This window comes from Patella vulgata, chromosome 8, assembly GCF_932274485.2.
Source record: "Patella vulgata chromosome 8, xgPatVulg1.2, whole genome shotgun sequence".
NCBI lineage: Eukaryota > Metazoa > Mollusca > Gastropoda > Patellidae > Patella > Patella vulgata.
This window is the reverse complement of record NC_065886.2, coordinates 26,312,788-26,338,593: the sequence shown is the minus strand read 5'-3', so window position 1 is coordinate 26,338,593 and position 25,806 is coordinate 26,312,788. Positions and strand designations below refer to the sequence as shown.

Below are 25,806 nucleotides of genomic sequence, written 5' to 3'. Positions count from 1 at the left end.
AAAACATTATTTCTACTTTTAACAACAACAATGTTAATGGATTATGTTCAAAGTTACCAAGTTCTGGACATAATCCCGCTAATATAAAATACGGACAAAGTCTGATCACTTTCTACTTTCTAGACTCAACCATTTTTTATGTAAACAAACATACAACATCCTACCTGTTAATAAGGGCATACATACTCCACAACTGAGCAATAGTCTCAAGTTAGCAACTGTGAGACTATGAAGTCATTCTGCTCAATATACCACTGTGATAACATCCTTACTTAATACTGTTATACAATTCTAATTCATAGATCGGTCTTTAAAACAATAAATTTAAGGAAAATCACCAGAGATCATTAAATAAATTTGTATTGCTTGTTGTTTATTTCCTATAAAAAGTACAGAAAATGACAATGTTTCAAGGAATTAATAAGTACTGGTACATAATTGAGAACAAACCCTACCTTCTTGATTTGGTATATAGCTAGAAGGGAAAAAGAATTGATTTTTTCCCTTCTCCGGTGGAGGTGGAGATGGTAGTTTGAGTTCCTCCTTCTCCCTCATTACAGATGTACTGAAACCATCTTTAACTTTAGTAAAATGAGGCAGCCATGTTGATCCAGATCCATAGACAGAATGACTAGCAGATGACAAAGAGTACTCTGAATAAACTGATTTCATTCCCCGACTACTGGAACTTGACAGATTAGCAGATGGCGGAGCAGTAACCCAGTCATTGCAGTGATAATGTGACAAGTGATTAGAGTAGCAGGAGAGCAGCAAAGCAGAGCTGGTAATTGGTTGGTTCATCTGATTATGAAGATCAACCAATGAAAATTCTTCCTGTCCTTCTGCAGAATTGACACTTCCTGCTGACTCATAGGACAGTGTGGAAGAACTGGAAGATTCTAATGTAGTGTCTGACTTATTCATGCGGACAGTTTGTTCCAATACGGTTGTAGCCATGCTATTATTATTTTCACCTTTATCTGATGAAGGAGAACTCTGTATGAAACTATTTGCCGAATCTAAACTATGATCGTCATCAAAAACTGAAAAATGTACAACTGAATCTTGCTCAGAACTTGTGAGATCTTCCTCAGCCGAATAATACTGCTGACTCTCTAGTGATACAGTGGAGGTCATTCTTGTAATACCATCAGTAGAGTGAACTGATATAGGACTAGGAAGGGATGTCTTTGAGGATGATTTATTGACACTGCTGAATGATGTCCGACTACCAAGTCTCCCACTAACAATAGGTGAAGATGGATTACTATATGAAAGAGATGTTTTACCTAGTGCCTTTGAATCGGGACTGTGTTTACCAGTCACGCCTGATTCTGATGAAACATCTGGTGTAATTTTGCACGCTGGTTCCAGCTTTTCATTAGGATCGTACAATTGTGTTTTCGAATCACTAGAGAAACTGACTTCTCCGCTATGTCTTTTAGATGTACTATCATGTTCACTGATGCTACCAATAATGCTTGAGTCAAAGATTTTAGAAATGGGATCTCCTGGAGTGTCTGGACTGGCGATGTCACTCATATAGCCTCTTGTAAATGAAAATTCTGTAGGTGACGTTTTAGTTGGTGATTCTCGATGAATATTTTGGCTCACATCAAAAACTAACTTATCTTTGTGGAGGAGACTCTGTGCAAAACCAGGATCATGTCCATCACCACAGACTTGAGGAATAGCAGCATGTGACGTTTCTCTGTGTCGTCTGCTTCTAAAGAAAGCAACTCCATTTTTGTTGTTACCAAAGAATCTACAACCTCCTTGACAACCACACTTTCCTAGTGTGTGAGGATGATTCCCTGGACCCATGGCTTCCAGTGGCCACATAAACCATAACCGTTTTGTTTTTCTGTCATGGGTTTTTAGGAAAGTGTCTTGCACTAGCTGAATCTCAGGACTAGGAATAGCCATGGCTGCTTCCACATTAATAGGACCGAAGGAAAAGCTACCAGCTTCGAGCCACACTTCAGGACTTCCATGTTCAACACGAAGAGGGACACACGATATTAACTGTCTAAAAGAAGCATGTTCTACAATTGCTGTTATTCCAGATCTGGTTTCATTACCATGAAGATTACATGTAGACAATCGGACTGGATTCAACTGAAATTACAAAACAGCTTAATTAAGCAATGAAATCAGCATTAATTTGAAGTAGAACTTGAAATAGAGTAAAATTATTGACTCATTAACACTTTACAACTTTAGATTGTAAGTACTGGTAAATATGTACTATACTATTCAAAAAAAGTAGGGGATATTTGATTTTGGGGGCATAATACTAAAATATGCAAATGACTACGAAAAAAGTCACTATAGAACCTAACAGAAGAAACATTTCCAGTTACATGTGACGCCCAAACGCACCAATAGCTACCGCATGGAATGCAGGTGATGCTTGGGATCATCATGGGGGTCCAACCCAAGATTTGCACGACTCTGACTTTGAATGTTACAGTCATTGTGGTATTGAATTCCAGGGTGGAAACATCAGTTTAATTGTTTTAGTGACCAGAAAACAAATTTTGATATGCGTCGGCTTACCCAAAATGAAAGGTTACGTGCCCTTGGCATGCTACAGATCGGCACAACACAGGCGGTTGTGGCGCGGACGATGAATGTTTCTCAGTCTGTCATAAGCAGGCTATGGTCCATATACCGTGATACACAATCTGTACAGGACAGACCACGCTCAGGTCGACCAAGGGCGACAACTCAAGCCCAGGATCGATTATCCGTACCTTGGCCTTTAGAAATCGTGTCATCACAGCAAATCAGATCAGCGCTCGTCTTCGCGCCCGACGTCCTCGCGTGATCCCTTGTTTGAGAGATCATCACATTCAGGCAAGACGTCGTTGGTGTAGGGATCGTCAACACTGGGATAATCGACGCTGGAGCAATGTGATGTTTTCAGATGAGTCAAGGTTCACTGTTGATTTTTTGGACAGACGTAGGAGGGTGTGGCGTCGTCGAAACGAGCGCTTCCAAGACGTTAACGTCATCAGACATGATCGATTTGGGGGTGGTTCTGTTATGGTGTGGGGAGGCATCACTGTTGCTGGAAGAACGGCTTTACATGTTGTTGCAGGGCGTGTTACAGGCCAGTACTACCGGGACAACATCTTGGCAGTCCATGTTGTGCCGTTCGCACGACGTCATGGCCGCCGTTTCATCTTCCAGGATGACAACGCAAGATGTCACAGGGCCAGGATCGTTACAGGTTACCTCCAACAACAGAACATCACCACATTACCTTGGCCAGCACTGAGTCCCGACCTCTCCCCCATCGAGCATGTCTTCGACATGCTTGGACAGAGGTTACGTCAACGTCAACAACGTCCTGCCAATGTCCAAGAACTTGCTGCTGCGTTGCAACAGGAATGGGACAATCTGGACCAAAATGACCTTAGACGTCTCATTAGGAGTATGCCACGTCGGATCAATGCTTGTTTGGCAAACAGAGGAGGATTTACCCGTTACTGACTTGGTTGTGATGCTGTGGTAACTTTGCTGTTTGACCCCGGGTATCATTTTACCCTTATAATGGTCAGTCTGTGCCTTACTTAGTCTAACGATCATTTGGAATAAATCGATGAATGTGAACTTCATTTCATTTTGTCATTTGTTTCTTCGTCAGTTTCATTAGGTGACTTTAATAACACTTAAAAATCAAATATCCCCTACTTTTTTTGAATAGTATACAATATATTCACCCTTTGTTGCTATTTTACTCGGTCAATACATGGAATTTCGATAAGGATTTTTATAATAAGATATAGCAAATTAATGACATAAACTTTATTGGCGAGTGTGAAAATGCCTCTTTAAATGTATTAGTTTCATTATTACAATTTTACCTTTAAGTTAAAAGCTGCTCCAGATTCTACCATATAAATATTAACACTATCTATAGATACTCGCACCATTCTATATTTAATATCATCAGCAGATGGACATGGGAATGGACATTTAGGTAACATTCTACACTGTGTCTGAGGTAACATGTGTTGACATAATTTAAAAGGAACTGGATTCTGAAGATGATTTTCAGGATCTTCAACCAACATTACAAATGTCTGTAGAAACTCAGCAATATTTTGAATCTACAATAAAGAAATTAAACATTTTCTATATCAAAATAAGTAAATTCTAAGCCTTCTAATAAGCTTCTAAAACTTTTTTTTTATTTAAATCTAACAACATATCATTAATTTAGACAATTTTAAAAAATACATTGGTTTGATACAATCTTGGCCTCGATGTTTAGGAGTAGAAATAAGTCTGCTTCTGACATTCAAAAACAATTACTAAGGAATAAAAATGGTGGCAAGAAATCAACCGAAAGTAATAAGAACTTGGTCATAACTTGTGCTAAAATTTATCCATTACAATAATATTTGGACCAAAATGCTTTATAAGTATGATCTGAAGATCATATTTCCAATTTATTCTGGAATATTGTGCCTTTTAGAACATGAGAACAAAAACAGCAAATACAAAACACAATTTTAAAAAAAATAAATATCTCTGTCAATTAATTGTCATAATTAATATAATCATCTCCCGCTTAGTTCAATGCATAATGTCGACAAATAAAATTCAAATTTTGTTTACCTCGGGTGAAGTGAGTTTTCCAGTAACTTCACCAATAATAACCTCTACCAACCAGGCATACTCTAACGTTTCAGTGTCGAGATGTAAACCTTCATGTGAAAACATTGCATGACCTCTGACCTGTAAACCTGACAGGGCTAAATAACCTTCCTTGAGGTGGTCTTGATCCAGGTCACGAACTACATTATCTCTTGCTATTAATACACAGGGTGAGAGAAGTAGTTGTAGCTTTGTTTCTCGGTATGATTTATCCATCTCAAAACACAATCTTTCTACATGAAGACTAGGACATGGTACATCATCTACATTACAATTCTGAAATAAAATCATACAACATAATAGAGTTCAACTCCTAATCAAATCAACATAGATACCGGAACATTCAATCCAATCATTCCGGTTTTAATTTTAGTTTGCCTATACTATGTGAAGATCTAACTCCTTCTTTATAAATTCTCTCTTCTTTTAGAAGTCTCATCATAGCCAATATTATTGGTTAAAATCATTGGTTAGATGAAAACAAACGTCTTGTTATGGTTAGATTGAAATGAAATGAAATGAAGGGAATTTTTGACCGATGCAGCACTTTAAAATAAATAAAATGATTAGAATTTAACATCTTATTAACACAATAGTTCAATTAAAACAGACATTTTACCAGACAGAGAAGTAAATGAATTCCCAAGTGAACCAGTATTTATAATATTTATTTCTTACTGACCTTGACTAATTGAGCCTGTATATCATGTAGTGTAACAGACACGGTAACAGCAAATGGTCGATAGGCTCTCGGATCAAATTTATCTAATGAATCATCTTCTATACCAGTATCATGTACATGACCTGTATCAGCTTCACCAGTATCTGTTGGACTGTCAGAAAAATCATATATCTTCTGATCTTCTCCTACATAATTCTCCTAAAATATCAAATAAAACAATAACAATTTCATTTATACAACATCTCAACTTAAAGATACATTATGGGAGAGTTGGCCATTCTTGCTATAACAGTTCAAAAGTAGATGATGAAAGAAGAATATATTGAAAAACTCAGTCAAATTACTTTATTCTGAACCTAGTTATCATCGTTGTAATATTTGCCTAGAAATGGTAGCGAAATGTGTCTTCACCTTCACCGAAAGTTTGATTGACAGGCGTTAACTCCACCTACATATCTCGATTATCAAGTAAAGTTTTCAATGGCATACGGAAACGCTTTACAGCAGCCTCGCTAAGTACACTCTATCATTTAGCCTCGATCTAACTGACGTATTTTCATCAGGTTACCCCTTATTTGATTTAATCAATTAGGGAAATCCTATTTAAATCCGAGCTGTAGCCGAGTCATCCGTGGGTCTACAGAGTTGATTTTGGTCTTGTTGTTTAAATAAAGATCTAATTTATAATTTCTGTAACATCTGAAGCCTAAATTAAGACTTGCAATAATCAGATTTAGCTCTTGCATAATGCATGTTTAATTAAAGAGTTTAGTGTCTTTACAAGTATAAAATATTCTTCATTCGAAACAAATTCATTTCATAATACATGTAAAATGAAATAGTAACCAAGTATGTCATCTGTTTATCAACAAAAATACTGAAAACAAATAAATCTGTGACTGAGGACAGTTGAGTCTGACAAGGTCTGAATTTTCAAAAATCTTATGAACCTTCTAAACGAGAACAAGAAAGCACATGTGTTTTAAAAAAGATAAACATAACTCGCCTTTTGCCACCACAGCCATTACTATTTAGATTTCAATCTAAATGGGTCATATCAAAACAGAAATGAAAAGGATCAACTAATTGAAGAAGATAATAATACCTTTAGATGAAGTAAATTGACTAACAGGGAACCATATAAATATAATACAGATGGTGCTACTTCTAATTCTACATTCACTATATCTGGTTCCCATGTAGAGGCATCAAAATTCTCTGGTGCCACCTTGTTAGATTCTGTGGAATCTGATTTTCCTGGACGTAGTGGCTGTAATATTGTTTCTTCTTTCTCTGGTGTCGTAAGATCCTCCAGATCAGTCCACATTTTAAGCGATGATTCTACGATTGGCATGGGATGATAAGTATAGCTGATACTTAAAGAAACATTTGATGTCCACCAACAATCCACCCAGCCAGCACTATATAATATACAGAATAAGGAAGTATAACAACAATAAGGTTCTCAATCCTACTGATAACAATACATTCACATTTAATGTGGGAATATAAATAGTTTAAAGTGAACCATTAAAGTGAAGCATTTTCAAAAGAATGGGAATATTAAAACATTTATGATGAAAAATATAAGTTGATTTTTATACTATCATTTTCACTTATTTCAAGCATTTCACTTTACATGCCAAACTATTCTACATTATATTATTTTACCCAGACTTAAACATCTGCGTACCTTATTTGAGTAACCTTTCTCCACTGATTTACTTTGTTATAACCAAACGGACCATCAACTTCTATACCATCTCTATTTACTATCTTCATATTGTCTGATAACGCCAGTATAATATGTCTACTAGTATTACTCTCTGGTAAATATACTCGACAAAACACTGTTTCTCCCTAATAATTAGAAATATTACATGACAATATTAAAATTTAACACATGTATGTATAAATCTGTTGTTATGTACACATGCAAACAAAAACATTGAACTTTCTGAACAGACAGAAAGACTAACGCTAAAAGGATAAAATATTGAGCAATCAAACTACTTATCAGAAAATGCTCATTATCAAACTTAGTCAAGGTATTGATGCAAAGAAACATGGGTTGGGACAATCAAGATACATGTACAGTGTATGAAAAGTAATCCTTATATGAAAAAAAACATCATTGACTCGGGACATCATCTCTTTTAACAGATCGATTATCCCAGGTACAAGTGGTATAAAGTGCTACAGAAAGAAATCATATCTTACTATGTGCATGATACTGGTTATTACTTGTGGCTATTAAGATATATACTATTGTATAAATGTAAGCATTAAATAAATTTGAGAATTTATGTTATATATAAACTAGGGTACCTTTATCACAAGTGGTATAGCTATTGTATTGGGTAGAAAATCTGTAAATGGTAGTTGTACTGACAAATCAAAATATTCCCCACAGAAGGCTATCTGAGCTAAAAAAAAAAATAAGAAACGGAAATATTTCAAAGCAATATAAGTTATATCTATTTCTATAATTTATAATATATATTCCCAAATCATTAAATTGTTTAGTTCAGAAAGGATTAAGAGACCTGGGCATGAGACATCAAAATGTGTGCTTTTTACAGCGTATCTAAACCATGTAATAATTATTGTCTACAATAACAATTTACATCAACTACTATATTCATATTTATTTCAAATTTCAAATCTTAATCCATAAAAAAAATACTTCACTGAGAAAATAGTCACATGAATTGTGCAAATCAAGACTAATATATAGGTTCCAAAACACAACTGTGCACTCACCTAATGCCTTATGACATTAATGTTTAAAACCTACCATTTTCTGGTGTCTGTGATGAAGTATCTATCCAGTTATATTCATTAGTTGCAGCTATTAATTCAAACTCTTTAATAATCAGGTTTAAACTCCAGGTATATGGTACAAAACTATATAAATCTGGCCGTCCTTTACTAGACCAATCTTCAACTAAATCTGAACAAAAAATTTTCTACATCAAATCTTACGGTCAAAGTTATACATTAGTTCCATAGATAATATATTGATACAACACATGTCCATCAGCAAGGTAAATAAAAGTGCGAGGTATGTAGCACGAAAAACTTGCATTTTGTGGGGAAATGACTTCCAAAGGGAGGTACCATAAGAACACAAGACTGCAACTCCGTGCTTTTCAAGTTTTGATACCTTTTATAGATCTTCAAATGCCAGAAGTGAAAGATATTGACCGTTTTAATTTAGTGAAATGAGGTTTGTTACCTACCCTTAAAGAAATTCATATGTTCATATATGAGTGAAACTGTAGCTTTACAACCTGTAAGGTCTATTTTCCAATCTTGATATTCATTCCAAGTAATAGGATAATCTATTGTTACATCGAACTAAAAATATATACAAAAACATGATAATCTATTATTACAAATATAAACAACTTGGACTCAACTTCTTCAGAGATGTGTATTGCAAAGAGAAATTTCTGACTAGCACAAAGACATTAAGTACATAGAATTAATTCCTAAATAGCTTACTTTTGCTGTGCAGGGCACTCGTAAGTATTAATACATAGTTATGTTCTCCAAAGGGAGAAAATATCTCTGTAAAAGAGTGTGTTCATAAAGGTTCAAGTTTTACAAGATTATAGAATGTAATATTAGTGTTTTATGTAGAGAGAAAACTCTCCAAACAAGTGTATTATTACCTCTAATGTTTCAAGCTCAGCAAGGTTACGGAATGTCATACTAGTGGATGCATCTAATAACATAAGTTGACCTTTGATCTTAGTTTTATAGCCATCTTCATCGATCATCCACGGTATTATTGATTCTACATAAGATCCTTGTTGGGCATTAATATGAATTGCTTGTGTTACCTATAAAATCAAAAAAAACTCTCATTTTGTACTAAAATAAAATAAATGTTTAATATTTAATAGTATACTTGAACTACCAAAGTCTGTGATTCACAATAATTAATAGGTTAAAAACAAAAAAATTCAATTCTTGTTGCTCAGAATAAAGGATTAGCAGGACCGTCTTAATGCATGGACTTGCTGTCAATAAATCCATACTATACTTTAAATATTTGGGGGGGGGGGGGGGGGTTTAATGTTTAAGCACTGATTTTGTTGGAAAGTAACAATGCAATAATTAGATGTTTAATTCTATTGACCATATTTTTTTTTTTGTCTGTGAGTAGTTGTGTAGGTAGGGGGCCCAGTGCACTGCTTTGCCTGAGGGCCTATATGCTGTTATGACAACTCTGTACATGGGGGTCCATGTTGGCTACAGAAAGGAAACATCTATAGATATTTAACTAATTTGTTTTGAGTTTTTCCATTTTACAAACATACTAATGTACCATTACAATTTGCCATTGAGTCAACCCCTTACTCACTGAGTCACAAATTTATTAGAATTGCAACTAAACTGAATAAAAGACCAACTAAATTGACATATGCATATGCCATTAATCTAAACCTTTTAATTGAAGGCAGGACAATGGCAGTACTGTATATTGCTCTTAAGATGCCAAGGATTGTTTAAAGTGTACCTCGATTTGCACATGGCTAGACCTTGTTTCGTAACACCCAAACAGCCCTGCAAGTGTCACCTCTAAACTTTGAATCACAAGATTGAGAGACTTGTAATACTTACTGAATTTTTAGTAAAGAGAATATCAAATGTAACAGCTGCTGTACAATTTATTTTAGTTTCAAATGTTTTATAAACACGGCGTTGTCCTGCATCTGGTTCTTTGGTTGGGATCAAGGGCTGATAATCAACAGGGAAAAAAAACTTCCATAAGTGTTCCCTATAATTAAATACATGTTATTAAAACATACATATCTGTTTGATAAATGAACATTGAATCCATCAGACTGAATGAAATGAAATGAAATAGGGGTTTAATGTCCTACTGTTTTGCTCCTAAACTGGGCTAATGAAGACGGGAATACGCCATACAGTGTGCTATGAGGGAAATTTTGCCCAGGCAGCGGCGCTATGGCCTACTCTTATAATGAATTCCAACTGCCAAGGGATCTTTTACGTGCACGTCAATTTGTACATGGGACCTCGGTTTTTCGTCCCATCCGAACGACTGGACAGCTGTCCTTGTCAGGCCCTTCGTCCTGCATCACTGACAAGGGGAAACCAGACTGAATGAACAGTTATGTGTACACCATACAGAAAGGTACACCTTGTAATAAACAGACATAAATAGAAAATTCTGCTAAATACCACATATGAAAAAGTTTTAGAGTTCTATTAAAATATTGAAACAGTTAGACAATAATACATGAATATGTTGTAAATATGTATTATTTAGTTAAAATAGACAATATTGAATTAAATCATTGTAAAAGGAAACTCTACAAGTATCTAAAACATAACTTAACCAACCTAATTAAAAATAGATTACAACTTTGTTTCATTTATTTTTTTCTCATTTTTACACTACATTGTAATCTAAAATACTTTATATCACAACCATGTTCTACCAGTGACAGTTTTATTGATATCAACCAGCCAATGTTCTACCAGTGACAGTTCTATTTATATCAACCTGCCAATGTTCTACCAGTTACAGTTCTATCTATCTGTCATAATATAACCTAAGGCCCATCAGATCCACTATTATAGTCTTGGGTTCTAAAATTCCAATAATTCACCACAAAAATAAGCACTGTATATCAATACAGACAATTTGATTGGTCAATAAGCTCACATGGTCTGAACAGCATTCACAAAGAAACTATGTCCTATGTTAATGTAGTCAAAACATATTGACATCTGGTTGGGGCGTGAAAAGAATATGAAAAAAAAAGGAAAAAATAATAAAGTACCTTTGTCTATCGACCCAGGGACCATAATTAAAATCTGTCTTTTTACCACATTTAATATCAATACCAAGACATGGATAGGTTCGCCTGACAACTACTTCTCCATCTGCCATCTCTACTAGTTCTGGTTCATGTGGTACTAAACCTGGTTCATCCATATAATAATATATATCTACATCATTAGACTGCATGACTACAAAACCTTCACCCATATTTCTTGGTGGTCTGTAACAGAAATCATTTAGATTGATAACAAATCAGAAACATCCACACTACAACTTGAGTATCGTTTAGTTGTGCTGTTGTAGCAGGAGTTTCTGTATTTAATGTTTAGTTTCAAACCATTTTTGGCAAATTGTTCAAATTCATTGCGAATCATCAAAAAACATTGGGTTCCTACTGTTGCGTAGTTTAAAATTGTCCAACTAGATTAGATAAAAAGTGTTGGGTTTACAACTGTTTACTTTCACTAGCACATTTTTGGAATAAGGGTTTGTAAATAACGAGTTATACACTGTTGAAGTGTTGAGATAGTGACCTTGATAACAAATCATAAAGGAGATAGAAATAGGATCAATATCCACTCATCACAAACTAGGTAGGTCAATTTGGGAATAATGGTTGGTTTGTAAATAACGAGTTATACACTGTTGAGACAGTGATTGAAATTGGCAACAACCTAAAACAATGCTACTATTTATTCGTTAAAACATGTAGCATATGTAAACACAAGGTTTATTGAATATTATTAAATTGCAAAGAACATGCATAAAGGAGAACTTTGCCTAGAAATCTACATTCTGGCATAATCTTTTTCTGTATTATAAACATAAGCCATCTTTTATAAACACTACCAAAGTGTACACAGAATCCAATTTCCTGTGTAATACATACATTTTATTTCTGTAGTGAGAGAATTTTGCCAAAGGGGTCCTTTCAGTACACATTTGTTTTGTCTCATCACAGGCATAACCTCTGAAAAGTGAGAAGCGCCTTGAAAAATCCTGATGGTTCTTCTTGGCCATACCCTTAAACTACTGCAGCCCCCCCATAAAGTTTTAAGAATCTAGGAACTATCTTACTCATCCACTAAAGTTCCTCTGTAATTAGGACTAGGTACCATCATAACTTTCATATTCTCTGATTTACACTTGACTACATGCATAAACATATCAAATGGTGTGGATGCTGGTTTCGTTGTATAAACTAAATGGGCTTCTTCAAAACTTGCCAATAGTGTATAAGGTACCAAATAATTTCCAAAAATAAATCTACCCTGGAATTTAAAAAAATGTTTGATTAAAATGTCATCTATTCTATGCAGAATAACAACTCCCAAAAACAAAATGCTTTATAACAATGGATTCAAGGATATTAAACAATTTCTTAAACTTTCAAATTGCAGTATAATTTAGTCAAATATATTGTGTATTCAGTCATATTGTTTATAAAGTTTATTAAATTAAACACTTACAGAATTTATATCTATTTTAATAACGGGTATCAGATCTCTCCAATGAATACCATTTTCTGCTACCTGTATTCTACAAAAAACAAATTTGCACATAATATATGTAGTACAGAACTAGGGTTTTGCCAATCTGATACGGCCAAGGTTCAAATCCACTGTCAATATCCTTATACACACAGGCTTTTACTTTTACTCTACTGGATGTCATGTTTACACTGCCTTACACAGTTAAACCCATCTTAAATCAGATTGTGATATTGTGGGGTATCTGTGCTGTGATTAAAGGAGGAGGTCAAATCAAAGATCAATATGTGAATAAATAGCCTATCAATATCAAGTTTTAATACAAATTATTGAGTTGTTTGGTAATGTCTCCAATACTATTTATAAGAATTATGTAATGCTTTTAGAGACATGATGATCGCAACTATTTGATACCATTTGTAAACTTGCCAAGAGGTAATTTGAACTCACTAGCTGGAAAACATAAAAAAAAGTGCAGCAGAAAGTTGTCAATGCACATGTGTCTGCATTATAGACATGTTCGTCTAAGCAGAAGGTGACTATTAGCCAGGAAGCTCATCTCTAACGCACTTGGATATTGGCATTTCTTTGAAAACCTACGACAGAGTTTAAGATTTTTGCTTAGGGTTAGAATAAAAGGTACTAAGAGCTTTCACACAGAATTGACCAGTTATATTCACTGAAACGTATCTAGGATTTCACCTTTAAAATAACAGATGGTCATAATTCAGACCTCTAATAGCCTATTATTTATTAAAATGGACATAAAGCCTGAACCATAACACAAGTTTTAAGAACAAGGATCCAAACCAGTGATGGGATTTCGCCCGTATATTTTGCACATGTCTGACGCTATTTTCTAAACGTCCTAAATTGTCCGACCAGGAATATGCCCATTCTGTAACATCTATATGTCATTTAAATCTAAAAACATATAAAGACTAAATACCGGTTTTGAACTGGTTCTTCAACATCACATTCGGGAACCATTGTTGGTTTCAAACCAAAGAATTTTTCTAGCTGAGCATAATTTGCAGATCTGTTATACACATGAAATTCTAGACCATCAATGAATAGAGACATCCTAGTTTCAGAATGGGACATATCTACAAAAAAAAAACAATAAAAATTTCAACATGACACTATAGTCTGTTTGGTTTGGATTCACACATGTTTAAAGATGCCTTCCTGTGTACAAATTGTGTGATTTGATGATATGTTTGGACTAAAAATATACTCAAACTAAAAGTTTGCTTCAAATCCCTCTCAAAACATTTTAATTGGCAAAAAGTACCCCAATCTGTTTAAGCAATCTTGTTTATCATGTGACTTAACTGGGTAAGAATTCAACTTTGGCTTGTATTAGTCGTTAATCGCTGTCTATTTACCATAATATCAAAGCCTAAGTAATTTGTTGCATTATCAACTGCTGACATCTTTCTCTGCAGTTTAATTGCTGAGTCTATTAGACGTTTACAGTTTTGTCTTGTGCGCGCCCAATAGATGTTTTTTAGGGAATCCAGTATTTTTCTAGTAAGACTGGGTGTCTCTACTTTTCATATACATGTACACCAAAATTGCCATAATTTTATTGGAAATAACTACCTGTGTACCTGATAAATACTTTCATAAGAAATTTGATTGACAAGTTAGCTTAATTGATGACGTCTATTTCATGCTGTCAAACTTTGTACCTTCACAGAATAGACACAAATGTAGGTCCAATATCTGATTGGATGAATTAAGAGTCGGCTAAGATTCTAATTACATGTAATAGAAAATTTGAACAAATTATACCTTCATTTATCTCTTTATAAACATAAGGTCTCCACCATCTAAATATAATCCAGCCATATTGTATTCTTAAAGAATAATCTTCAGTTATAATATGAAAATCTCTAAACATAACTTTACCCGATAAAACTGAGAAAGAGAAAGATCCTGAAAAAAATAAACAAAAATTACAATTCCAAATCTAATTATCAGGGATGTTGGAATTTTCTAATTTACATTATATGATGAAGGAAAAGCAAATGTCACAGAAATCATAGCACAGGTGAAAATGAATTGAAGTGGGGTTGAATGTCTCACTGTAAACGCAGTATGATATGAGGTAAATTTTGCCTGGACAGTGATGCTACTCTAATACAAGGGTTTTAACACGTACACAACCAGCGGATGCCATACAAGATATGCCCACATTTAGCAAGAGAAGGACAGAAAACAAGCTAAAAAAATGTGATTTTTTGTACAATCAGGGGCCATAATCCACAAAGTTACGGTCCAATATCCACGAATATTGAAAGGCACCCAGATATTTTGGATATAAACATATATACTTTTAAGTTTCAGGAAAGATTGGATAAAAATTGTGACTTCTAGAGCATCCACAACCTTGATATTACATACTTTTACATTATTTGTGTACAAGTAGCAGCCATTTTGTGCAGCAGTTTTGGTCCGATTTTCACAAAATTCAAACTCAACCAGCATTAGGGTGTAACGGTGATATGTTTAAATGTTCTGTTAAATAGGATAAAAATTGTGACCTCTAGAGGGACCACAAGCTAAAAATGTGATTTTTCATACAATCAGGGGCCATAATTCAGGTAGTTACGATTCGATATGTGCAAATATCAAAAAGAACCAAGATCTTTTGGTTATAAACATACATTTCAAGTTCCATCAAAATCAGACAAAAATTGTAACCCCTGTTCCTCAGAGTGTCCAATCCCCAAAGGCCATGCTCTTTAAGTGCCAATATAGCCATGCCTGTATACTTGCTGAAGCCATACTGGTAAGCTCTAGGGGGATCACGTGGCTAAGTGGGTAAGACGCTAGCTCGCTAGCCTGGAGGTCGGGTGTTCGATCCCTGCATTGGCCGAGAAAGTTCATCCAGATTTTCCGCCGTGGTTCTCCCTTGTCAATGATGCAGGACAGAGGGGCTGACAAGGAAAGCTGTCTAGTCGTTCGGATGGGATGAAAAACCGAGGTCCCGTGTACACATTGGCGTGCACGTTAAAGATCCCTTGGCAGTTGGAATTCGATATAAGAGTAGGCCGTAGTGCCGCTGTCCGGACAAAATTTCCCTCATAGCACACTGTATGGCGTATGCCCGTCTTCATTAGCCCAGGTTAGGAGCAGAAAAGTAGGACGTTAAACTCCATTTCATTTCATTTTCACGGTAAGCTCTAGGCAATTGTAGTGATTATCAAGTCACTCAAATAATTGAAGACTAAAATTTCTTATATGAATGGGTTACCTAACCAAGTTAAGCAAATCTAGCAATTATTTCTGAATGGCTCAATATTGTGATTTGAAATTTTCAGACACAGTAAATAAGCCATACTGTCATATTGTGATTTGAAATTTTCAGACACAGTAAACAAGCTATACCGTCATAGTTTGCCATTTGATTTACATACTTCAACCCTTTATACTTTTATTTATAAAACTGCCTTTGCAATATTTTTATTTAGTCTACTATGGAATGTAATTTAGTGACTTAATAATTAACTTTCTGTAAAAAAAAAATCATATTTTAAGCCATGAAACTTACCAAACTTTATATGGCCAAGATATCTAAGAAATTTATTGAGAACTGCTCCTATTATAATGCCCATAACCCTGGAATGGTAGTAGGTGAGATAAATAGTCCAAGCCATAGCTATCAACATAGCTAATAATAGATAGTATACCGATGATTCAGGTAACTCCTCCTCTATCTGCTCAATAAATGTTTGATTTTGAGTCCTCATCCTGAAGTAAATATTAGTATGGTATTCACTATCATAATTGAGTAAATTACAAATAAAATAAACTTAAACCTACAAGAATATCACTGATAGTACAAATAAAAAAATTACTTTGAATCTAACTCTATTTTTTTTAAAGAAGTAGGTATACAACCATCTTTCAGGGAATGTGTACAAAAAATTATAAAGGCAATCTCAATATAAATATTGGGCTACAATATTTGTTTAGAATATTCAATTTACCTTAATTTAATAGCCATTTATTTTCCAGTAAATTCAAAATACCAGCTGAATAAGCATGCTTCTTATTTCCATGTTTATTTACCCTTAAAATGAAATAAATTTAATAATAAAGCATGTGCTATAATATTCTATGACTTTACATATAATAAAATAAATAATTTTCTCAATAGCACAAAAAGACAGTTACTAAACGGCACTTTTTGTGAGACCATAGCCTAAAAATCTAAACTTTATGATAAAAAAGAGAAAATAAACATTTGAACTTGAAAAGTGCTGTATGTGCCAACTGAGGGAAATTTTGCCTGTACAGCAATCAAATTCCAACTGTCTAGGGGCCTTGATTTTTTTGCCCATCCAAATAACTAGACAATGTTCGGTCATGCCCTCTGTCCTGCACACCTAACCAGAGGGAAACCATACTGGAAAATCTTGGGGAACTTTCTCAGTCAACACCATGACAAAACTCTGCATTTATCAGACCACATTCCATTCTAGTCTTATCAACTTATAAATTTATGGGCCATGTCAATTCTTACAGAGTTTGTCAGTCCAAAAGTTTTGATAGCTAAAATGATTAGAATTATAAACACACATATAGTCCCATACTATTATAAAATAATGTGGCTATAATGTAACATGTCAATGTCTCAAAAAATAATATTCACACCACAGTCTCAATAGTACCATCGCCTACTGTTAACCATTAAATTATCCCAATGTTGAAAGATACACTTTAGCATTGATATATATCCATTTAACGGTAAACTTCTGGCATGCAATTATGATACACATAATAATAGCTAAATGTAATGAACTGTTCCCCAACCTTAATCCACACTGCAGTGGGTAGGATTACATGACATTTCGGTCCCGTAATATTTCGGACTTACAACCTTTTGGACTCAAAAAAATATGGCAACGACATTTCGGAGTCGGGGAGGTGACATTTTGAACTCAAGAATAAGTTGTAAGGAAACGTTGAACACAACTGTCAAATCACTTTATAATAAGCTAAAAACAATTTTATGAAAATAACATGCAGGTAAAATTTACCATGAATATTAACATGAAACATGTGATTATTAAAAGGCTCTACCAAAGGATACCCAACGGTTCCTTGATAATCATCATTTCCCGTAAAAGTAATATATATTTTTTTTAAAAAGTCATATACTGATGAATATATATTTGAAAATGACCTACTCAAAAACAAAAGCAAATCTTAAATTAGTGCATACAAAGAAAAATGTTTTTAAAAAATATTAGAAACTAGCAGGATACCAGGCTTCGCTCGGGGGTCATAACTCCGAAACCGGAAGTGGTAGACTAACGCCACCTGGCCTATGTTACTCCCCGGTCCGAGCTACCCCTATACCCCAAATTTCAGAATCGGGGCAGATCGAGTGTAGCCGCCAACCCCGAACAGACCGGCTTCGCTCGGGGGTCATAACTCCGAAACCGGAAGTGGTAGACTTAAGCCACCTGGCCTATGTTACTCCCCGGTCCGAGCTTCCCCTATACCCCAAATTTCAGACTCGGGGCAGACCTAGTGTAGCCGCCAACCCCGAACAGACAGACAGACAGACAAACGACAGTCACAAATATATATATAGATAGATAGATGGCGAGGATCAAAGCGGGATAATTAAAGTTGATTAAACGATAATCCCAATGTTAGCAGTGTTAAAGTAGCTAAGTCTGTATCAAATATCATCCAAAATCTTCAACATTGAAAACACGATTTTTTTTTTCAATTTAAATCAGCATTGGTGTTGTGATCTTACCTGGAAAAGATGGGCTTCTGATAGACAATATTTAAGACAAAATAAACATTTTGCCGTTGCGTTTCAGCGCAATTTGTAACAAGGTGCTCAAAGAATGAGGTTAGACATATTCCACAAGTCATGTCAAACGGTGATATCATATTCTTATTTGGAGAGCATGCACAATAAATAATATCGGTGTTGACTGGAATAACCAGACGCTAGTAACTGACTTCGGTTGAGACTTCTGGCGTATTTCGCCGAACATAACTGATGGCAATTCACAGTAAAAGGACACGATTGAATGTAAACAGTTGATATAAATTCATATTACATTATTATGTGTGTTGCGACTTATTTGTGCCAATTTCTAGGTCCAAAATATTAGCGATTTAAATTAGCTCCTTTAAACTTCTATTAGCAATCTGAACAATCGCAGGTAAATTAAAAAAAAAAAAGAGAACTGACAACATTATATTTCTTTATTATTGTTAATAAACTCAACTGTCATCAGACTCACATAAAACGAAAAAAAAATCTAACTTTAGTTTGCATGTAGGCTTATATACACACAAATTTTCAACAGTCTTTCATTTACTCATCTAACTTCTAAGTCTGAAAAGTCGTCACAAGTAAGTCCGAACCGTCGGAAAGGTCGCGGGGCCAAAATGTCGTGCTACCGTGGGTAAGATAAGATAAGATATTGTATATGACAGACTAGTTACTTTAGTAACGAAAATATGAGAGCCCTACCTGCTCTCTTCATATTTTCGTTACAATACTAATGTAACCAATGACAGACTATCTCTACGGACCAGTGAAGTGTAAATTTATCACTTTTTTTTTCAGAAATTCCCTTCAGTCACAGTGGGTGGAAGAGGAAGGGGATATTTATTTAAATGCCTCGGTGCACATCAATAAAATACAAACCCTGAATGCAATTATCAATGGTTAAAGTAGTATTATTTGCTCTTGCAATACTTTTTCCAACAAAAAAAAAACGTATAAAATTTAACACTTTAACATTGCAGACATTTTTACATGGGAGATAACTCTGTTATAAAATATTGGAATAAAAAAATATACGTAAAACGAAGGGATATAAAATTTAGAATATGTAGAAATAGGCAATGCTATACATCTTATAATTCATTAAACGTTGTCTTTCATTAAATAAAAAGGTTTACATAATAGTGTATGCATGGATCACAAAAATATATAACATACTGTTCGATACTGTTTCGTTTGTATTTTATTTTAAATTCATAAATTATGATAACGTCATGAACGTCTTCAAAAATTAGAGGTCCTATCATAAATTATGTTTTTAGTCTACACAAGACTATATTTTAAACATGTTTCTGTTATAGTGAAAGAAAATACATAAGATCTAATTCGTACCACGTTAAGCAAAACTAGGAATAGGTCGGTAAATCTGATAATGAAATAACTGAGTATAATATAATTATTTTAAAAAGTAGGCCCTACCGCCACTACCGAAACGCCACGGTACACAACTATTATTCGAAAATGTTGCAACACAAACTGTGACAAAGTATAAACTTGTTGTTAGCTTAACAGAGCACAGCTGGACATGGTAAAATAAATTTATCATTGTAATGTAAGGATTCAGTTTTCTTACATAAATCGCGGTTGTACGTGAGGCAACGGGTGGGGTGGTGGTCGGGTGGTACGTCTTTAACGTGTGCACTGTCACCGAGATCATCCATGGTCTGTCATTGACTGATTGAGTTCAAATGGTGTGTCAAATTCCCATCTCACTCTCTGCTTCAGACAGCAATCCGAAACAATTTGCTTGTACAAGTTGTAGTAATAAATATAGTTATAGTGATGTATGCTAATAAGTATTTGATTTGTATTGTATTTTTTTCATTATTTTTTAAAAAATTAATACCGGTACAGTATTTGTTTTGATTAATCAAAAGCCTATGGCTACAGACAGGTTTGTTTTTCTTTCTTTCTCTGGATGAGGTTTAATTAAAATACATAGTTTGTACTACTTTATTGTTATCCATATTTATTTAGTCAACGCACAACTATATTTCAGATTAAAGCTATATACAGTACCATGGGTGCTGGAACTAGTTCTAGATTATTAATGATGAAAATAAAAGATCACAAGGTTAATGAAATATTTTACCCGAATAAACCTTATGTTCACAGCCCTGAGCACTGGAGAGCTGAACCAGGAGGTTTGATAGTAGAACTACAAGCTTTACCAAGATTATTTTGTAAGTTGCAAATTAAAAAAAAACCCACGTCATTATTTGTTTACAGTAATATTTTATGAGTGTCTTTTTATATGCACACATATTATTCTGTCATGTTGTCCATTAGTCTGTCTGTCCATCCATCCTTCTGCCAACTGGCCAGTTGTAGGTGACAATGAGTAGGGTCGCCTGTCCCACCTCGTGGTTTTTTTTCCGGGTCCTCCAGTTTCCCCCCACTGCTAACCCTATGCGCATGCGAATTATTGAAATAAAATTGAACCACATATTAGTCCCAAAATGACCTAGTTTATGTCGATTGGACGTTAAACCCTATTTCTCTCTCTCTCTGTCAAAAAGACAAACCCCATCATTATGAATATGATTGCTACTGTTTTAACCGGATTTGTTCAAGCTTGTGAACACAACAGAGATCAGATTTCTTGAAGGCATCAAATTTGGTCAACATTATATATAAGTTTTCTTTTATCGAGACATAGCTGCTATGTGGGCATATTTCCACACTTTGCGTGACTATCATTTAAGATGTATAGTATAATTTTAGTTTTTAGCTTAAGTATGAGTACGAATAGGGCATACTGAATTTGTATATTTCATGTCTTTTTTAATGAAAACTTTCAGATAACAATAGATTAGAAACAAACGATGGTTATTGGTATGTAGAGGCATCATTCTTACCATATGATGATTCTAAGTTGGTTGTTTCTGCTTCATGTTATTATCTTTTACCAAATCTAACCGCTGGTACCTCAACTATCTCTGGTATTCCTAGTGGTCGAATATTTATAGTTGATCTAAACAAGTTAAACCATGGTCTAGGTGAGTGTGTTACTTCAGCCATGTTGTTTTGCAGTTTTCCGTTATTATCCTGAGGCCTTAGTTTTGAAAACTTAAAATAAAATATTTTAAGAATTTTGCTCTATTATTGGGCAATAGCTATAATTTGCAGTAAGATTTTATTTAACTCTCAGCCAATGGAATGACTTCATCCTTAACATTCTAGTAAATTTTTCATGACTGAGGCCCCTGCACTGGAAAGTTAAAGGAAGGATATTGAAATGGCTGTCCCGGTTTGTTTTCCAGAACACACATGTATCTCATAAACCATTTGAGATATCTTTATGAATTCTTTATCATAGTTGTATAAATTTGCTGATTTGAAATTTTGCAGATTTAATCATCTTTGTGTTTCCATAGAAACAAAACTGACTTAGTTTTTGGTACCGTATACAATTTTTATTGTCTATCTGCGACTAATATATTATATAATTTATTATCTAGGGGTTTGTCAGTTCAGTCCGAATTTTGCAACAGCTGGAGATATCTTGATACAGGGCACTTTCCTCGTCAGCCCTAGGCATGTCTTATACATAGTTATATACTATTCAAAAAAAGTAGGGGATATTTGATTTTGGGGGCATAATACTAAAATATGCAAATGACTACGAAAAAAGTCACTATAGAACCTAACAGAAGAAACATTTCCAGTTACATGTGACGCCCAAACGCACCACTAGCTACCGCATGGAATGCAGGTGATGCTTGGGATCATCATGGGGGTCCAACCCAAGATTTGCACGACTCTGACTTTGAATGTTACAGTCATTGTGGCATTGAATTCCAGGGTGAAAACATCAGTTTAATTGTTTTAGTGACCAGAAAACAAATTTTGATATGCGTCGGCTTACCCAAAATGAAAGGTTACGTGCCCTTGGCATGCTACAGATCGGCACAACACAGGCGGTTGTGGCGCGGACGATGAATGTTTCTCAGTCTGTCATAAGCAGGCTATGGTCCAGATACCGTGATACACAATCTGTACAGGACAGACCACGCTCAGGTCGACCAAGGGCGACAACTCAAGCCCAGAATCGATTTATCCGTACCTTGGCCTTGAAAAATCGTGTCATCACAGCAAATCAGATCAGCGCTCGTCTTCAAACAGACACTGGTGTGAGAGTGAGTGGCCAGACGATTCGGAATCGACTGCATAGGGGTCACCTTCGCGCCCGACGTCCTCGCGTGATCCCTTGTTTGAGAGATCATCACATTCAGGCAAGACGTCGTTGGTGTAGGGATCGTCAACACTGGGATAATCGACGCTGGAGCAATGTGATGTTTTCAGATGAGTCAAGGTTCACTGTTGATTTTTTGGACAGACATGATCGATTTGGGGGTGGTTCTGTTATGGTGTGGGGAGGCATCACTGTTGCTGGAAGAACGGCTTTACATGTTGTTGCAGGGCGTGTTACAGGCCAGTACTACCGGGACAACATCTTGGCAGTCCATGTTGTGCCGTTCGCACGACGTCATGGCCGCCGTTTCATCTTCCAGGATGACAACGCAAGATGTCACAGGGCCAGGATCGTTACAGGTTACCTCCAACAACAGAACATCACCACATTACCTTGGCCAGCACTGAGTCCCGACCTCTCCCCCATCGAGCATGTCTGGGACATGCTTGGACAGAGGTTACGTCAACGTCAACAACGTCCTGCCAATGTCCAAGAACTTGCTGCTGCGTTGCAACAGGAATGGGACAATCTGGACCAAAATGACCTTAGACGTCTCATTAGGAGTATGCCACGTCGGATCAATGCTTGTTTGGCAAACAGAGGAGGATTTACCCATTACTGACTTGGTTGTGATGCTGTGGTAACTTTGCTGTTTGACCCCGGGTATCATTTTACCCTTATAATGGTCAGTCTGTGCCTTACTTAGTCTAACGATCATTTGGAATAAATCGATGAATGTGAACTTCATTTCATTTTGTCATTTGTTTCTTCGTCAGTTTCATTAGGTGACTTTAATAACACTTAAAAATCAAATATCCCCTACTTTTTTTGAATAGTATATTAGTCACTGAAAAATATATTGATGTATACTTGAAAAATAGAGTACATTGTAGTTAAACAAACTGTTTTCTTTCAGGATATTTTAAGTTGAAAGGGACATCAACATCTAAGAAACCAAAGTTGTCTATTCACCCATCTGGAGATTTTATTGGGTATATTGGTACAGGAGAAGTGAATTTAATAACATTAGACTCCATTCAGGTTTATTCTAAACAAAAAGATATCAGCAATGCAGCATTCCATTGCTTTGCTATTGCTCCAAATGGAATATTCATTGCAATAATGACAAGGAATTTAGGCAGATATGAACTTCAGCTATCGAAATTAACATTTGGAGAATTTCGAAAAAAAAGTGTGTTTTGTCACCATATATGCCCTTCCTTTATAAATCAAAGAGGACAGTACACAGATAGTGTTGACTTTAAATGGTCACCAGATAGTAAATATCTGGCCATTAGTAATAATCAGGGTGTTTTATTCATACTTCAGGTGTTAAGTATGAGAAATTTATGTACTGTGTTTGAAGATGTTATTGAAGGACAGTTGGCCAGTAATACAGGCTACGATTTTGATCCACAGTATGAACACTCTATAATGGCTGTTGCCACATCAGAGGTCAAAGTTCATATTATAAATTTCCTAACAGGAATGACTCTTTGCACTTTGAACCCATGTGAAGATGAGTCTGAAAATGATATGATTGACTGTATCAAGTTCAATCCAGACGGACAATCAATAGCTGTTGCCCTCCATTCTTTAAAAATTGTTATTATCAGTGTTATTGAAGAAAATATATTACTGTCCATTGATGTGAAGTCATCTTGTCCTCAAACAACCATGGGTCATGATATGAGGGAAAAAAATATTTTATCTCTTGCATACAGTAGTGAGGGACAAAAACTACTTTCATCATGTTGTGATGGTTACGTGAGAATATGGAATGTTGCTAATCAAGTACAGACATTAATGGCATTATGTCGATTAAAGGTTTTGAGTTTGCAAAAGGTCTCTGATGTAAAGAATCTTAAACTCCCGAAAAAAATTAAAAATTATTTACTACACACGCCATGTTTAATTGAATAGTATAACTAATTTTCATTTTGTATTGTAACCATGCAAAATTTGTCATTTTATATGATAATAAACATTTTCTATATCATTTCAAGACTTTTGCAGAAGTTGAGAAAATGATAATCAGAGCTTCTACTTATATTATACTCCCAGCCTTTTTCCTAAATTTAGATCTTAAAGTTTAGTCAAACATTGCTTTTTATAGTTTGATTTTATTTTATCATACTTTTAGAATCTCCTGGTTTATTAAACTTTTATCAATTTCCGTAGCACAAGATGTGGATTTTTTACTATTGTTTAAATATTAAATTATACACATAATATATATATAAATATGAATATAAATTGTCTCACCTGTATTCATGTACTGTTTGTTCTTTATTTTGTTAGACAGTTGGTTGCATATTATAACACAGAGAACCTTGTGTATACATATAACTGTGATTTTGTTCACTGTGATATTTTTTAATGTTATGTTTCTTTTGTCTATTGCAATATTCATACATGTATTTGATTTTTCCAAATATAGCAATAATCTGAATTTATACAAATTTTACATTGATATTATTCTCTGTTTTCAAAATTTGATTAAAATGAGATGTCAATTACATTTGGTTTATTTTCTATATGTCCTACATTAACATTTGACTATTTGCTTTATCAAGAGCATTCTTATCAGCTTATTGACCAAACAAATTGTCTGTATTGGTATAGGCCTAGTTTGGTGGTGAATTATTGGAATTTTAGAACCCAAGACTATAATAGTGGATGGGATGGGCCTTAGGTTATATTATGACAGATAGATAGAACTGTCACTGGTAGAACATTGGCAGGTTGATATAAATAGAACTGTCACTGGTAGAACATTGGCTGGTTGATATCAATAAAACTGTCACTGGTAGAACATGGTTGTGATATAAAGTATTTTAAATTACAATGTAGTGTAACAAGCCAACAGTGAGGCTGATGTCCCATGCCAAAATCCCAAAATAAATAGATGACACATATTAATTAATCGCACATTTATTTTTTTTCAAAAGTATCGAGCAATCAAACTATACACTAAGTTTCAGCACTCACTATCAGATAGAATCAAAATTATCTTGTCCCAGTTCATCCAGATTTTCTGGCGTGGTTTCCCCTTGTCAGTGATGCAGGACGGAGTGCCTGACAAGGACAGCTGTCTAGTCGTTTGGATGGGACGGA

At 34.9% G+C, this 25,806-nt stretch overlaps 2 protein-coding genes across 2 annotated transcripts in view; one reads left to right on the top strand and one right to left on the bottom strand.

Annotated features, from left to right (window-relative positions):
* Window positions 1-16,740, bottom strand: part of LOC126829394 (bridge-like lipid transfer protein family member 1) — a 61,785-nt gene extending 45,045 nt beyond the window's left edge. The window contains exons 1-18 of the mRNA XM_050559215.2: window positions 16,663-16,740; window positions 16,224-16,423; window positions 14,462-14,605; window positions 13,614-13,770; window positions 12,644-12,713; window positions 12,252-12,445; window positions 11,173-11,394; window positions 9,983-10,139; window positions 9,028-9,198; window positions 8,593-8,710; window positions 8,148-8,303; window positions 7,679-7,776; window positions 7,044-7,210; window positions 6,456-6,771; window positions 5,351-5,548; window positions 4,630-4,944; window positions 3,873-4,118; window positions 456-2,118 (exon numbers count right to left, since the gene is read on the bottom strand). Coding sequence (XP_050415172.1) covers window positions 456-2,118; window positions 3,873-4,118; window positions 4,630-4,944; window positions 5,351-5,548; window positions 6,456-6,771; window positions 7,044-7,210; window positions 7,679-7,776; window positions 8,148-8,303; window positions 8,593-8,710; window positions 9,028-9,198; window positions 9,983-10,139; window positions 11,173-11,394; window positions 12,252-12,445; window positions 12,644-12,713; window positions 13,614-13,770; window positions 14,462-14,605; window positions 16,224-16,423; window positions 16,663-16,679 — 4,609 coding nt within the window. The 5' untranslated portion in view covers window positions 16,680-16,740. The remainder of the gene's footprint in view (window positions 1-455; window positions 2,119-3,872; window positions 4,119-4,629; window positions 4,945-5,350; window positions 5,549-6,455; window positions 6,772-7,043; window positions 7,211-7,678; window positions 7,777-8,147; window positions 8,304-8,592; window positions 8,711-9,027; window positions 9,199-9,982; window positions 10,140-11,172; window positions 11,395-12,251; window positions 12,446-12,643; window positions 12,714-13,613; window positions 13,771-14,461; window positions 14,606-16,223; window positions 16,424-16,662) is intronic.
* A 2,973-nt stretch (window positions 16,741-19,713) lies between these two features.
* LOC126830160 (uncharacterized) lies at window positions 19,714-25,210 on the top strand. Its single transcript, XM_050560452.2, has 4 exons — window positions 19,714-19,850; window positions 20,494-20,677; window positions 21,296-21,493; window positions 23,606-25,210. The coding sequence occupies exons 2-4, from the start codon at window positions 20,515-20,517 to the stop codon at window positions 24,610-24,612; spliced, it is 1,368 nt and encodes a 455-aa protein (XP_050416409.1). The 5' UTR covers window positions 19,714-19,850; window positions 20,494-20,514; the 3' UTR covers window positions 24,613-25,210.
* Window positions 25,211-25,806: the final 596 nt, after the last annotated feature.